Source organism: Epargyreus clarus, unplaced genomic scaffold (assembly GCF_041222505.1).
Source record: "Epargyreus clarus isolate Ecla_fem2 unplaced genomic scaffold, WU_Ecla_fem_2.2 ptg000018l, whole genome shotgun sequence".
Lineage (NCBI taxonomy): Eukaryota > Metazoa > Arthropoda > Insecta > Lepidoptera > Hesperiidae > Epargyreus > Epargyreus clarus.
Genome location: NW_027332226.1, coordinates 1,050,342 through 1,067,510, shown reverse-complemented (window position 1 = coordinate 1,067,510; position 17,169 = coordinate 1,050,342). Strand labels below are relative to the sequence as shown.

Here is a 17,169-nt window from a genome sequence, read left to right as displayed (position 1 = left end):
GTACCTACCATGTCCAACGTGCCGGGATACTAAAAAAACCTTTATGCAATGCAAATTCATGAAATTATATTATCAATAAGCCTCCAATATCGATAATGATATACCTGATATACCTATATACCTATAATACGGAAAATTTCTCGCGATCTAATAAATGTAATTAATTAAAAACTTGTACAAATTATTCAAGTAGGAGTTACATTTTGTTTATGTATAGTTGATGCCCTTACTAAAGCTCTTTTAATATACTTATTATAAAGGTGCATTTAAAGTATGAGGAATAAATAAAACGACAGATTCGTAATAAGCTACAATATATTAGTTCTTGGTCTTTGTGTCGGCCGGGGGCAGGTGCAACCGGGTAGCGAGCTCTGGAGGAACGTCCAGGTAGGTCCTCTCCAGCCCTACCGTGAGGATGAGGGCTCGCACACGATCCACCTCCACAGCATCACCCTCGCTTGACCACACAGTCATCGAGGAGTTGAGGGAAGAGGTCTCCCGAAGCAGGTCGAGGAGAACCGGCTGGCTATTTGAGGCTAAGCCAGCGCGTACCTGGAAATTTCAGCAGTGGTAAACAATTTTTGTACTGTGTAAAACTTTTTCTACTATCAAAACATAATGTGAGATGGCAACACTAAAAATCTACTATACACTTGTTATTTTTTTTATAATATAGGAGTAGCAGACGAGCATACAGTCCACCTGATGGTAAGTGGCTACTGCCGCCCATGGACATCTGTAATCAACCCCAGATAGGATTAGATATTCCCACCTGAGGTCGGCCACAGATGCGCCGCTACCCCTGAGGACTAAGCTGGAACGCCTCGGAAAAGTCTGTCTCCCTTACCACACCCTTCAAACCAGAACACAGCAGCGCCTAACACTGCTGTTATTAGGTAGAAATAGGTGTGGCGGTGGTGCCGCCGGAGTCGAACCACAAAGGGTTCTACCACGTTGATAAATACAGTTGTATAATCTACTATACAACACATTATATTGGAAATTGTGCTATGTTCGTTTACTTTAATTTAACTTCTTTTTTCTATTTCTTCTTGATTTAATAACATGTTAGAAATAGTCGTCATTTATTTTCTATTTTTGTTGAGCAATATTAATTTCACATGAAAAATATAACTCATTTGCGATCAGTCAATGAAAGACATACATTAATGATCTGTGAAATTATTAGCATTTTAATGGTTACATTATCCATCATTAGTATCATTAAACAAATTTACTGTTACAAAGAGATTTATGTAGGTCAGGGCCTACAATTTTGACCAAGTGTACATCCAACAGTCAAATTAAAAAAAAGTTCACTCGTTGATTAGGTATGTGTTCTCGAAAAACTTTATAAAAAGGGGACTAACCTAAAATGTCATTACTATATACAATATTTCTAATTCAGCCTTGCACGCATGGCGTTGCACTTAAGAGTTTCTTATTCTTTCAGCAGTTCTGATTTTATTGAAGCTACCATCACTTACTGGAAACGTAACCGTCTGGTTGACGTGGTTCTCATTGACGAGTCTCAGCATACTGCCGATCTGTTCTCTGCTGTACTCTCCTTCTGTAATATTTCCTCCGTAATTCGTCGTCCAGCCAATGGATAGTACTGCTCTAGGGTGGTTTGCACCCAGTTTCAAGAACTTGACTGGATCTACTGGCTTCGTTTTCGCGTCTACAGGACCAGGGAGGATGTCAGCGTTAAGCCAGAGGGGGAATGTTATCTAGACAATAAAATAAATAAAAAGTATTTAGTTATTATGATGAAACCAGTGTAAATTGCAACCTTACCTATTTCGAGTCAACAGTTAGTTCTACTAAAATAGTAAAAAATATCTTATTTTAAGTAACTTCCTTAGCTATTTCCTTTGTCATCATAGCGGGTGTTTATAATTAACACATTTAAAGCTGTGTAACTGCCCTAATAGACGTAGTATTTCCTGTATTCTGTTCTTAAATCCTTGTTTAACGACCAAAAAGATTAAGAGGAGTGCATTAAAGTCGCTGTAATCTCCATAAGACGAATGGGGTGTCTACTGCCACGGCTCATTGTTCTGACTCACTGTATAAATAAGCTTGTTAGAGCTAATTGCTTTGAACACATTTAGGCAATTAATATCATCTCGCCGTCAAATAGCGTCCCATGGGATGACATTGAGTGCGAGTCAGAGGATAAGACGCCTTACCATCTTAGTAATAAGATTTTAGCAGTTGAATCCAAGATTTACCCTTCCGTATTGACTGCTTAAGGATTAGAAGGCATGGCTCTTGAAAATAGAGTTAAGTTTTGAATAAAGATAGCGGTAACTGGTGTACAGTTTAAATAAAGACGTGATGTAGTGTGTGAATAATGAATTGATGTCCCCTCGCCTCAAGCCGGCTACTTGACAAAAAGTGTAAGTGCACCAATTCGAGCATGTGGCTGACCATCTATTAAAGCTTATTGGTTTGTGAGCATCAATGGTAAATGTGATTAATGTCTGTTAAACAACCGAATGTTATGAAGTGTTGCAATAATGTTTGTGTACTATATTACAAGGCGTATGCATAAAGTTCAGATAGCATATTATTTAATTATTTAATAGTACATTAAATAATTTAAAAAAGTTCATGGAGAGCTTATTATGCCTAGCATCGAAAAGTTTGTTGATTAGAAATAAAAAAATCTAATTACTAGAACGTGATTGCACGCAACTCGAAGAATTATTATTTAGGATACTGAATTGATCATTAAAATTAAGCCTACACTTAATTGATTCTTAAATTAATTTTTTTATCTTACCTCTGGCTTACTAAATTGCGCGATGTGGTCCTGCGACTTCTCAAACGCTTCTATGCTCTTGAAGTCCAACTTTACGCCCTTTTGCTTGGAATTCACGTTGTTATACTGCAGCACTGAGTTGAGGAAGTCGCCCAGCGTGAGGTCTGACGTCGTGGCTGGTGGGTGCGCCATGATTGGTGTGGGCGGACCTTCCTTGCCGTTGATGTGGCCTAAGACTATATCGGCTTCGAGCATTGATACCTCGCCTGCGAAGTTTAGTACAGGCATAACTATGTTACATTTAATAGATTTATAATGGATGACCCTTTTTTCCTTCAGCTTTAGTCGCTTTAGGTGAACAGGATAATTTTAAAAGTAACCTGCAGTTGGAATGTCTGATAGTTTGATTTTATTTTATTGCTTAATGATGCAACAATAAAAATATACCATCTACAGGATTTTGTATTATTACATTTTATATTTCTTTTGGCTTTTGAAAATTCACCAGGTGTATATTTAATACTAAGTAACATCAACAAAGTGTCCGTGCCCTAACTTTGATTGTCTGCCCGATTTTATGTGTGAGTGAGTGAGATTATAATTTCTACAACATAGGGTCTAGAACTATCTAAGATTAAGACTAAGTTTTATTAGTTTCCATTGACCTGTACTATTACGTAGACTCAACAAAAACACCACAAGCAAGCAACTCAAAGGAGCCGATACTATTAATAGTGGTTATATTTCACCCTCTATTTTTACTGCGAAGCACGAATCCGTCGGCGTAATTGTTATTAAGTGCGTGTTCTTAGAATAGGACCCATCTGGGTTTGGTTCTGTTTTATTGCACACTTAATTCTTTAGTGCTTTTAGGCCTGTAATGAGTTTAGTAATTATCTGTTTTACATCTCCGTTTCAGTGATATTATACTCATTTCAGTTCATCTTTCCTTAAGATTCTTTAGGAACAACTTGAGCGAACTCGGATTTTTTTCGATAACGTCCAGTAAAGATATTTTACTAATAAGTAAGTATTACATAATTTTAATAACACATTGTTAAGTTTCATCGCTTTAGTACTTTAAAAGTTTTTAACCGACTTCATATTATAACGGTTTTAAGGTTACATTCACTCATTTTTTTAATCTTGATACTATACGAGATAATGCTATTCAAAAAAGTAAATTAGTTGTTGACCATAAAATATAAGATGATCTGCATCCTTAAAAATATGTATATCCCATTTAATTGCCTCCATTACCGCACGGTACGTTCTTGGAAGAGCCATTTTGTTGCACAACAATAAGAGAAGTGATTATCCTATTGTCAACCAATGTGACCTACTAACTTTGAACTAATATTATTAACCTTGGATATAACCTTTCTTATTGTTATTTTTCTACTTTGCGTTTTCGTATTTAGTTAGTATTCGTATTTAGCTTCGAGTTATTTTTTTAAGTTCAATAACGCCAACAGCGCCATCTTTGGACAGGTGGCTTTATTGACGTTGAAACTTAGTTCAGTATTATGTTTTATATTTTCATTGTGGTTACGAATTTATAAATTTTATTATCATTGAAAGTGTCTTCAAAGAAGTAATCCAGTCTCAATTCAGTTGAGTTTATTACCTAATATGTGAGATTTTAATTTAGTAAAAAAAATAGTAAAATAACTCGTAAATAAAACGTTTCCAGAAAACTATAAATTATATTAATATAAAAGTACAGATACATTCATAGGTATGAATGTATCTGTACTTTTATGAAATAAAAATGTAATGGTACATCTTATTTTATGCTAAAAATGATCATATATAGAATTTATTACTTTTATAGACTGTAATAGTTAGTTACTTACTTGCTAACGCAGCTTCTAGGTATGTTTTATTGTTTACCGCATGTGCCCATGTTACTGTGGTTAAGTTCTTCATAATTTCTTCTTCACCGTTAGTAAATGCAGCTGAAACATAATTATTATATTACTGCATCAAAAATTACAATTTAATATTATAGTAGAAATTGAAATATTGATGTGGCAACACTAAATGTCAAACCTCACGATCAGCTGTTTTTGTCCTAATCAATTAAATAAAAATGTCTGATATTGCGATTTATTTTTTTATTGCCATTGCATTGTAACATTTGTAACATAGTAATCGATTATTATAATTGATTACTTCTTAAAGTACTGTTTAAAATTGCAATTTGTAAAGTAAAGACGATAAATACCTTTGTTTACACACTAACGCTAAACAAAAATGCTTGTCACTATATTTACACGAGATGACAGATGACAAAGAGAATTGACATGTGCTTTTTTTCAGTATAAAAGTGGAATGAATATATACAGCCAAGTAATATTATAATTAATATTTATTTCTTGAAATTATTTTTCTTATCCAGTTTAATGAAGAATTCGAATGTTAAGTAAGCATAATAAAGAACGAAAATGTTTTAGTACTTATTGTAGGTGTTACTAACTAACGACTAAATTATAATAATTATGAAGAAACATTATATAAAGGAACACTTAAAATAGTAAAAGTAATTGTCGTTGTTTTATTTCAAAATTATAAAAAAACATTGTGAATGTTTTAAAAAAAAAACTTGTAAGACCTTTCACTCGAAAGCTCATTCTGACAATATAAATTAATTTACTGGTTGAATTAATAATAAAAAAGAATTAAGCAATTAAGGCGGCATAAACTTCGATCACTAATATAAGAACTAGATACACAATCAGCGACAAAAAAATGGCGCGACGAAAAGAGCACCCAAATAGACATTTGGGTGCGCTTTTAGGTTAGTAGTGTTTGAACGTTCGGAGAATAAACATGCCTCAGTGCTCGTTCAAAACTGCAAAAATCACACGTCTAGTACGCTAACAAATGATGGAATATCGTATTTTCGGTAAGTATTATTATTATAAGTATGTAATTGCTATCACTCAATTATAAATACTGCTATTTCGTTCGTAAATAATTTATTTTTAAGTTTTAAAAATTATCAACAAAAATCAACAGAATGTATAAACCATTTAAATTGTAAAGTCTGTTACTAAACGTACAATTCTTACTATTGCAAGCCCACTTGATTTGTTCGGGTTACATGGTGACTCTGTTCTAACTTGAATGGAGACGCTATTGTTTTATATTTTTTTCTTTAATTTAATTATTTTTTTTTCTTTTTTTTTGTTATATAAAAATATTTGTTTTGTATAATAATTAAACATAGGCAATGAGTAAATAGTAAATGAGTGAAATTAAATTATTAAGTAAATTATTATTTAATATATTTTATGATGTCTTTTCATCCAACTGCCGCGACAATAGTCATAGAATTATTATAATAAAGTCTATTGTCGAAAGATACACTAAAATAAGATTGCTTAACATAGCCAAAAAAGATGCGGAAAAAAAATAAAAATCCATCGAAAAGACTGTTTTCCAATAAACTCACTTTATTCAAGGGAATAAATGGCATCCTGTTGATTCCATATTTTTATTTTTACTCGACTGCCAAGGAAGGGTTATGTTTTTTGCACGTATCTTGTATGTATCTTTATAAGCGGACTTTAGCTGCACTGCATTTTATTCCCTCGGATCTAACATACGGCTGGGTGAATTTCGACAGTTAAGGTCTCATTATATTCGTCTCAAATATCCAAATGTGAAGGAGTTATAGGATAATATAAACGAACTTGCAGGATTAATCACGATATATTACTTGGAATCTGTACACTATATTAAACATACACTTGACAGACAGACTGATCAAATCAAAGAGTGACACATAGATATATTTAAAAGTAAATTAATTTACATTGAGTTTATATATGTATCTTCAACAAAATGTCCTTAGATAGGTGTTGGAAAAAACTCTAAATTTAAGAAGAAATATACAACGGATTTCTGTCACTACAAAGTAAGCAAGTAATTTAATTAAAATAATCAAAAACCCGACTGCACTATAAAGGCTGAAGTAGAATTTTCAAAAACAGTGAAATAGACGTTTCATCATTTTTTAGCAAGAAAGCCAAAAAAAAGTTTTATAATAGGTATCTGCTTCAAAAACAAAAGATGTTCAAACAATATTATCCTATTTTATCTTCGTAGGGCTCATTTACGCTATATAAAGAACCTATGTGTAAAATTCCAGCACGCTAAAGATCCGCGGTTTCCCTTTACGTTGGTATCTGGCGCAGCAACTTACGCATTTAGTCAGACAGTCACCTTGATGTGTTATACACATGTATATATCATATAATATGTGTGTATCATATAGTATGTAATCACCTTTTAATTTCCTTTATTTTGATACCCCACTCCATAGTTTTGGTTAACTTTTTTTAAAACGTGTTACTATTTCGGAAAAACATCCACCATTTACGATTTATAGAATATATAACTTCAGTAATTCAAAGTTCTCGTAATTATTTTATATCGTTAGGGGTAGAATTTCATTATTTTTATCCAACAAGCCAGATACAAAATTTTATAGTGTTTGCGTCAAAATTGACGGTTGTTCAAATTAACTTTTAACCCTTATTTTGCCCTCTATGGGGTTGATTTTTCGGAAAGGGATAAATAGGTGTGTCTTTATTCCTATCCAGAAAGCCAAATACTAAATTTTACAGTAGTTGCTTCAAAATTAAAGGATTTGAAAAAAACTGTCATCCCCTGTTTTACCCTCTTAGGGGTAGAATTTCCAAAAGGCCTTTCTTAGTACTTATTTACGCTATATAGCAAACCCATGTGCAAAATTTCAGAACTCTAAATTAAGCGGTTTTGGCTGTACGTTGATTTCTGAAAAATGAAAAAATCATTTAGTCTGTCAATCAGTCAATCACCTTGCTATTTTACATATATACAAATTATATGTTTTTATAATCTCCGTTTAATTTCCTTTCATTTGATATCATACTCGATAGGTTCGGTTAACTTTTTTTGAAATATTACTATTTCGCGCCAAAAATCCGCCATCTTGATTTTTTTTTCTAACACCTATCTAAGGACACTCGGGTCATTGAGACGAATATAATGACACCTTAATTGTCGACATTCATCCAGCCGTTTGTTAGATCCGATCAAATAAATAAAGACAAACATACAAGATACGCGCGAAAAACATAGCCCTTCCTTGGCAGTCAGTTAAAAATAATTGAAATAAATGTTGGTTTACTACATATTTATTTAGTCGTGGGCAATATATTTCGTTGGATAACGGCGTAAACAGCTTGTTGATTTTTTAATTAAATTACTTGTATTTGGTTATATTTTAATTTTAAACTTATTATATTTTTATTATAATAAATTGTGACTGCATATTACTTACTTTCATTGATAAATTATTATTATGTTCATTAAAATTAATTACTTCGACCTAATAAAAATATTAAAAGTAATGACAGTTCGTCTCCACTAATTCCTTGTCCAAGTGACAAACCACGGTCGTCAATTTTTTTTTTCTTTGTTTTTAGCGTCAATTTGACGCCACTTTTTAAGTTCATTTTTGTATGGGATTGTGTATCTAGTTCTTATTAGTGATCGAAGGGCATAAACGAATATTGAGTCAGAAAGGTCTTTGGAAGATTGTAATTGATCAAAATATAACAATCTGGATTCTAGAGAATTCTAAAAAAAGTAAAATACTTGACTTGAAAGTCTCTTAAGAGTAGTTTCAGACTTGAAAGTCTCTTAAACAACTCTTTTATTGAAGGTGCCCCTTAAAATTAGTTTTTTAGTTAAAAATATAAAATTTATAAATACTGGTATTGCTCTAGTTTGTTTTAGACTAAATTTAAAGTTTTAATTAGCCATCTGGTCTAGGAATGATTCTTATCTAGATCAAGGTACAGTAAACTTTGTTTGATGTCTAGTTTTTGTTTATTAAGTCTAAATGCAGGTTTTCCTCGTAATTAGCCTATTTGCAATTAAAGGAATTTATTAAGGTTAGTATAAAATTTATATATAATAACGATAAATATTTATTCAATCTACATAGATAAAATAATAAACTTTCAATACATAACATTAATAACGTGGATTTTTTTTTAATTAGGTAGTCCTTATTGATTTAGATATATTTTAGGAACATTTTGTTTTTTGATTGAAAAATAAGTTAAAATAATTTTCAAATAAGTATATGAATCTTGTAAAAAGAAGAAATTTACAACTAATCGTAAACAATAAATGCGAACATAACAATTATTTTTCACATGTTATGTTTTACAATTAACGTTTCTTAAGCTCTTGTATTGTACTATCCTAAAGTTTATGTAAATTCAGCCACACCTTACTAAAATCTGGCTACAGTTTACTCATTTGAAGCTGTAAATCAGTGCTGTGAAGCAGGGTGACCTCATCCGGAAATTCTGCGAGATTTCCTGCCTTGACTCACGCTTACCAACGAGATTTGGGTTATCGCACGTTTCCCAGATTTTAGGAATTTGTAACAGATGGAAATTATTTTCCATCTTTGAAAATTCTTACAGTTTTTATTAGGTATGTGAAGTATTTTCAAGGTAGCGGGATAGTGTTGAAAAGTAATTTATATATACACCTTAGGGTCATGTCTTTTATGAGCATTGAATAAAAATATATTAAAGCGTCAATTCGGTTGGTTAGCCGAATGATAAAATATATATTTTTACATTTAAAAAACCGTATTGACTCCTGCGTGCGTTGTTTTCGTTATATCACATTTAATATCACAGAGAAAGAGATTTATCTAATTCGATCAAGATTGAAAATTATAAGGACTTTTTTCGCTGATTCACTGTAATAATTATTATTACAGATCATATTTTTACGTGGATCTCTAGCAGTAGCCCGTCAGGCCATACTCTTAGGCACAACGCTGATTAGGAATTAAAATGGAAGACTCATGGTAAGTCTGATCAAACACTTGCATAGACGTGGTACCTTTAATTTTAGCGTAAATCACGTGACCACTCGCTTAAGTGTTAATTGAAATAACCAACTCAATGTCTCTTTCCATCTTTCTCATCTTAATCTTTCACTACCAGAAATCTTATCAAAAGTCTACATAGATATTTTCTATCCTACCTAATCTGGAAGATATAGTAAAGTCTCATCACAGACATTATAATAGCCGTGGTGGCTTCCTCTTATATTATAGAAATAACAAACAAGCATGCATATGACGGTAAGTGGCAACTGCAACCCATCAATCCCAAATAGGTATGTTCGCTCATACCTGACATCGATGTTTTCCTAAAAAACTAAGTTAGAACTCCTCATATAAATGTCCTCCTACCCTTCAAATCAGCGGCTAGCAGCGCTAACGTCTTTCCATTTTCCTGATTAGCAAGCCAGTGACAATTAAAACGACTGATCATTTACTAACCTGCAGCTGCTAAAGTGAGAAGCAGTCCGATCATGGTGCCTGCGGTCCAAGCCAGCTACTGGCGACGGCCGCGGTCGGCAGGACGCTGGCTGATTGCTAAATTGCCCAATTGCACTACGTCCGTTTGAGAATAAACGCCGATTTGCGCTTCAAGGACTTCGGGGCTGTTCGCGGGGCTTACGTTTATCTCCGGTCGCTAGGCTGGACCTATGGATTTGCCTGTACATCACAATTTTTGTGTTCTCGAAGATTATGGCACAGAAGAGAAATACGAGGCGAACCAACTGATTCAAAAGTTTCTTTTAATTACGTAAGGCAATTAGGGCGGAGAGGGTTGTGGTCAAGATGAATATGCCGAAGGGCAGAGGGAGGGTCCAAATTATCCAAAATTACCCCGCGTTGTATCGTTAGTACCATAATCACACAAAGACGAGTTTACAAACCTCCCTACTAAGGGTATTAATATAAATTCACAATTCAAGTGTTTAGGAATCCAGAATCCTCTATATTGTGACTGCTCCGCCATATTTTTTTTTACATTTAACCTAACGATAAGGCAGACGGGCTACCTGATGGAAAGAAGTCACCGTCGCATATGGACATTTGCAACACCAGAGGAGTCACCAATGCATCGCCGGCTTTGAAGGAGAGTTCTTTTTACATCCCTCTTGAAGAGCCCCATGTCATAGTCCTGGGGGAATACCTCAGAAGGAAGTTCATTTCACATTTTGCACGTACGCGGTAAAAAAGACCGTGCAAACCGAACCGTGGAGGACCGCCACGGATCAAGCTGATGTGGATGGGACCTCAACCTTCGGCGACTGGTGCGATGAAGGAAGGGTGATTTGGTGAAGCGGATATGGTTGAGTATTTCGTAAGCACAAACTGGGGAGTCTTGCCTTCGCTTATTTTTGATGACACGGAAGCTACCAGATCCTAGGATTTTTGATTTGCTTTTTGTTCTAACTTTTGCCTACTGTAGCTGACAAAGTGGATAAAAAGATGACTAAAATTCTGGCTGGACGTAATACTTGAGTCATCCCCTACATATTCCAGCTTCCAATTCTGATTTTCAAAAAGACACCTTACGAACAGACAAATAAAAGACGATTTAAATATATTACGAGTATTGACGTAGGTAGGTACCTACATATATATAAAATTATTTTTGCTCCCTATGCAACGTACATACCTATCTACAGATAGTTTATCTACAGCGACCTGACTACATCTCCGTTCAGAGATAATTCGATAAATACAATGATAAATCTAGTATAGAATATAAAGTTTAGATTCTAAAGATATGTACTCGTAGTGAGATGTGAAGAGTCAACGCGTGATAACTTTTTTCTAAGTGATGAATATTCAAAAGGTGGTAGCCTTTCTGGTTGGCGTCTGAAGGACGTGGTCATCACCTATCAAGACATGTAGTCATTACCTAATTTATCCTAAAAATGTATTTAAGAAGGGTAAGTCTGTAAAGTACAGCTGCACTTAAAGCCCCATATTAGTATTGTACCTGTGTCTTGGGTACCTACCATGGACGCACAGAAAGATAAATACACGGACAAATCTAAATTGAACATTTAGATATTTGTTTGGCCGAGGATCGAACCCAAAACCCTCTGTGTCATATCGCCACGCAGGTCGGCCAAATAAAATGCTCTTCAAAAGTAGCCTCTTTTTACAATATAGGAGTAGCAGCTGGGCATGCAGTCCACCTGATGGTATGTGGCTACTGCCGTCCATGGACATCTGAATAATGACGAAAGAGAATAAAGGTATGTAAAGACCTAATCTTTTTCATTCTGAGAGGATACCCGCGTCCAGCGGGACAGTAATAGGTTGATGATAATAATGTAATACTTGTTATGTTTTCTGTACTTGCGTTTCCAGCCATATAAAAATCAAATCGATGAAATAAAATATTGTCATACTAAACTTAGTAGACATTCTTTTCCAAGCGTTCCGGCTTAGTCCTCGGGGGCAGCGGCGCAGGTCCTGATCCTCTCTACCCCAGACAGGTTTAGGACCTGAGGTCGGTGATTACATATGTCCATAGCCAGCAGTAGCCACAATCATCATCATAGTATTAGGTTGACGGCAAACTTGTCTGCTATTCCTAAATTATAAAAAACAAAAATACTTATTTTAGGCGTTCCATCTTGTTTTCGAAAGCAGGGATACAATCAAATACTCACTCACTGTATTGCAAAAATCACATTCACACACTTTGCTAAATAAAACCATCAGGCACTTTGAGATTATTATTTATTCTTTTATGTATCACAGAAGCTGAATAAATTCAAAGTATGTAACATAGGATTACTGTTTTACTTACTGAGTATACAAATAATAATACAACCTAATAACAATGATAAAACATAAATTAGGTTTATAAAAATGTAAGTGAAATATTAGAAAATAGTTTCTGTGAATTAAAAAATATCTCTTATAGTTCTTTAATCTTTTATCTGTATATATGCAAGCCTTTTATTAAACCAAGAGTAATTAATTATCCAATCTAATTCGTTACGTAAGAGTAAGGATGACTACTCGACACTAGATGGCGTTGTTACTTAATAAGTTATGTTTACAAGATACAGTAGTTTCTCTTATACATACAATGCAATAATATTGCATTGTATGTATAAGAGACACTTACTTAACTTATATTATAACGATGTAGTTTCTTACTATTTTGTAACCTAGTTGAAACTTTGGACAAAAAACATATTTTTGTATTGTGGTTATAGTAGATAATTTAGCATACTCAGCTTTTTTGGTTTTAACATGCAAATTTATAAAATGCGCAATAACACAACTCATTTGCTTGTTGTTAATTTTATTACAAGCATATATGGGTATGGTATTAAAATATTCTTTTTTTTCTAATTATATACGCGAATGGAATGTATTTGAATTTCTTTTGAGGCGTTTGGGAAAAAAGATGAGAGTGACTTTTTTTACAAAATCGACAGACTTAAAAATTTACACCATGTGTTCGTCTAGCAAATATTGTAGATTTACAGAAAATATATAATATAGGTATACGTTACGTACCGTGTCATTTCTTGTGATTTTGTACCAATGATTTTGTAATAATTTTTGTTTTATTAATTGTTTCTTCTTGAGTGTGTACCTATATTGATACGTACGCCAACAAATAAAATTCTTACGAGTATTCCTAAGTAGGTATAGTCAGTGCCAAACTGCTAGTCCTCTCTGAATATAGAAAGGAGTCGCAATAGCAAATTGTAGATATTAGCGGGACGAAGACAGTACGTCCCCCCTGGCACCCGTCCATTCCCGCTCGCGTCCCCGGGTACATAGCTGCGTTAGTACGCCCTTACGTTGCCACGTAATACATGCTTGTACTTGTGCGCAACAACTTCAGAGCGGACTAGCAGTTTGGCGCGGACTATACACACGTTTTTTTAACTAAAACTCAAAAACGTTTTATCATAGGTCATATATAAATCACAAGTACTTACATAAAACAGCCCTGTTTCCTTATAATTCCGTGATACTCAAGTATATTACAATTAACGTATACTTACCTAATAATCGCAATTTAAATTAATAATAATAATGTCATAAAATTAATAACACAAGCTTATATTAATACAATTTGTCGTAGAGGCATATATTACTATGAAGTTAAAATCATTCGTCATGTATGGAAAACATTGTTTTGTTTTTCATCATATTTATAAAAATGCAATAAAATCAATGAAGTTCTTATGTCATAAAACTTTACAATTAGAAAAGATGTCAAAAATAGAAATAAAACCTTTTGGAGTCAAAAAATGCAAAAAAATATTGCGAATCTTAATTGCACAACTTGATTAGTGTTAGTATTATTATGTATATCCTCATTCACATATTCATCTGTACGCGGACGATAATTTCACATTATTCTTCATATTATGTCTAATAATAATTCCTCTTAACATTACATGTAATACTACATTCACATTACTTAATACTTATTTTACTACATTACAAATATTTATGGCAAATTGAGTGACTGATATAAAACACCCACACTCACACATACACATACAAATAATACATGGACACAAATGCGGTGCATCTGTGGTCGACCTCAGACTGGTATTTAATTTTATCCGGGGCGGTAGCCACTTACAATAAGGTGGGTTTTCAGGTCATCCTTTTCTGAATATTTTAAACCTCTTTTCAAAGTTTAATATCGACTTTTTATTTTTCTGTCTAAAACGACATTTATACATAATATTCATCGTTTTTCGTTACATTGTATTCCGATCGCCTGATCATGTATTTTTTATTATATTTCTAATTTACTAATAATTACTAATTCCGGCAAACAACGACCCAACTATAATTATATGAGTATCTGCAATTACATAATGAATTTTTACAACAACAAAATTTCAAACATCACAATCATGACCCATTCGTAGACCGTTACCCCTATACTATCACTTCTAAACGTCAACTTGTCTTGTCACTGCTCACATAGGGTTCAACTTGACTTCTGCTTCATCTTTTGGTTTCTCTAAATTAACTTTATCAGCTTTGGCACAGTGTGGTTTGAAGTAGCAGGAGAGGATCGTGAGCCCGGCGAGCACGAGAGCAGCGAATGCGCTAACGGTCCCCCCCCAATCCAAGATGGCGCGGACCGTACGCAGCTCTTGCAGGATCTTCTCCTCGACTTTCACGCTCTGCTCCACCCATAACACGGGGAACATCATCTTTGGAATTTTCTCGAAGAGACTGGAAAGTTAAGTCACAGTTATTCATTTTTTACATGATTTTTGATTCAGTAGACTCTTTGAGAGTAATATGTAAATGGGTGAAAAATACAGTCATAAAAGCATGAACTAAGTTTAGTTACAAAATCTGAAAGTTGATTGATATTTTTATGCGGCAATTTTCTTTTGGGAGATAACAAATATAACTCTACCAAGAGCATACGTCTGGTAAAAAAAAATAAAGTTGACGTCATAAATTTATAAAATGGCGCCACAGTTAGCTAATCTATTAAATTATAAGAAAAAAATAAAAAAAAAATATGAGAATGTTACCATGTAGATAATATTTTTGACTAAATTAATATCAAAGAATCAAAGAAAAATTATGTATTGACTTATTAATACTTACGTTATGTACGGTGTCGGTTCAATATAAATATTCAGCTGGAACCTAGCCGTAACATCTAGAGGTATTCCGAGTTTCTGAAAATAGAAACAATTTGATGAGATTGTGCTTATAGCAATCATTTTTTGAGCAGTAAGTGAAATGGAATTTTACCAATTTTGGAAAATGCATTCTGGATTAGGATTCCTGATGATATTTACACGATTCGAGTTCTTTCATTTTCGATCGCTATGTAATTTGTCCATAAATCAGATCAGTGAAATGTTTAAGAAAAAAAAATGATTGTAAATAAATCATATTCTGGACTGAACTTTTTTAGTCAACCCATTTGCAATATACTTTTTGACATATTTAATTTGATATAAAAAAGGTTTCATCCATTAATCAGCTCGGTGAAGGTCGTCTTATATCGGGATCTTCTACTATTATACCAAACGTTCAAGACCTTTCAATCTGACATTAACAAAGGTAGAGTCCGCGGTAAACTTCGAGTCCACTCTGAATATAGAAACAAGTCGCGTCGCAACAGCAAATTATAGATATTAGGGGGACGAAGACAGCGCGGGAACGGCACCCTACGCTGCGCTCTCTCGCCCTCGGGTAGGTACAGCTGTTAGTGTGCCCTTACTGTTGCTACGGAATATATTCTTTTAGTAGTGTTCGACAACAACTTCAGAGCGGGCTAGAACTTTGGACTATACAAGATATAATAAACAACAAACTTCAAGATTTCAACTTACGGGTTCCACCGCGAAGTAGAACGAGTGTTTCTCGGGGTCTGGATCTAAGCCGTGCACCAGTTCCCTGAGCTGCGGGTCTCCGTACAGGAAGTGGGGTAGCGAGATGAAGGACGGTGACCCATACCGACAGGCGGAGACGTTCATCACTCCACTGAACCCACACTCGCCGTTGCAGTAGCACGTGTTACGTATGTTTGTTGTTGCTGAAATGATTGATGGTTATTACCATATGTGAAGGAAAAGGGGGAGGTATTTTTTTAAACTCGCATATAATTGTCAGGTACGTGCTAATAATCAGCCGTCTATATAATCAACAGCGCCTACGGGATATAGTTTTCGACGCCCATCGGCAACTGTCTATGGCATAGAGAGGGTAAATACCCTACCCTACATCGTTCAAATTTGATAACTTTTTCCTGCATACATTGTCAAATTAACAAACTGTGATAGGCAACAACTAGTAACGGGCGTCGTATAACTGTTTCTGCCTCTAAAACAGAACACAGCACCAGCACAATAACTTAACGCTACTGTTACTAAGCAGAAATAGGTGCGGTAAAATTGGAATCGAAAGGATTCAAAATTTTGAAAATAAATAGCACAAAGAAGCAGTAAAACCTCACAGTTGTCAAAACTGGTGTCGCTGAGCGCGTACTTATGGTACGGGAGGCCGCCGTGCTCGCCGGAGCCCACCGGCTGCAGGTACACCGTGCGGCACAGGTCCGGCATGAAGATGGCCAGCTCACTGCGCTCCGTCAGGTTGTGCGGGAAGAACTCGCCCACGCTGCCCTCTAGCTGGGGACGGGGGAAATATTAAGAACAGATACTAGTAGACTGAGGCATGTTTATTTTAATTATTGTAATAAAAATATCAATTGAATTTTAGTAGTTAAAGTTTATACTTGAAAATATTGGGTCCCTGTTTTTGACGTTTTTTTTTAGTTTTTGATTTAAATGTTAAATTATTGTTCTCATTACGAATGTTATTGGAAACAAAGTAATTAATTTGGTAAACGAGCAGTTTAAATCAGCAATAAATAAAAAAATTGTAAGATGTAATAATGCGACTTCTTCACTTGATGATCTAGATTTGTGTTAATTATTTTGTAAAATATTTTGCTTATTATGTATGTATTATATATGTTTTTATTTAT

General features: G+C 34.2%; 1 protein-coding gene across 1 annotated transcript in view; it reads right to left on the bottom strand.

Moving 5' to 3' along the window:
• Window positions 1-297: 297 nt before the first annotated feature.
• LOC140749604 (protein peste-like) overlaps window positions 298-17,169 on the bottom strand; it is a 65,815-nt gene continuing 48,943 nt past the window's right edge. Inside the window, exons 7-16 of the mRNA XM_073082709.1 lie at window positions 16,639-16,810; window positions 16,016-16,218; window positions 15,279-15,352; window positions 14,634-14,891; window positions 13,197-13,275; window positions 10,134-10,188; window positions 4,624-4,725; window positions 2,789-3,033; window positions 1,488-1,730; window positions 298-552 (exon numbers count right to left, since the gene is read on the bottom strand). Of these exons, the coding sequence (XP_072938810.1) occupies window positions 319-552; window positions 1,488-1,730; window positions 2,789-3,033; window positions 4,624-4,725; window positions 10,134-10,188; window positions 13,197-13,275; window positions 14,634-14,891; window positions 15,279-15,352; window positions 16,016-16,218; window positions 16,639-16,810 (1,665 nt within the window). The 3' untranslated portion in view covers window positions 298-318. The remainder of the gene's footprint in view (window positions 553-1,487; window positions 1,731-2,788; window positions 3,034-4,623; window positions 4,726-10,133; window positions 10,189-13,196; window positions 13,276-14,633; window positions 14,892-15,278; window positions 15,353-16,015; window positions 16,219-16,638; window positions 16,811-17,169) is intronic.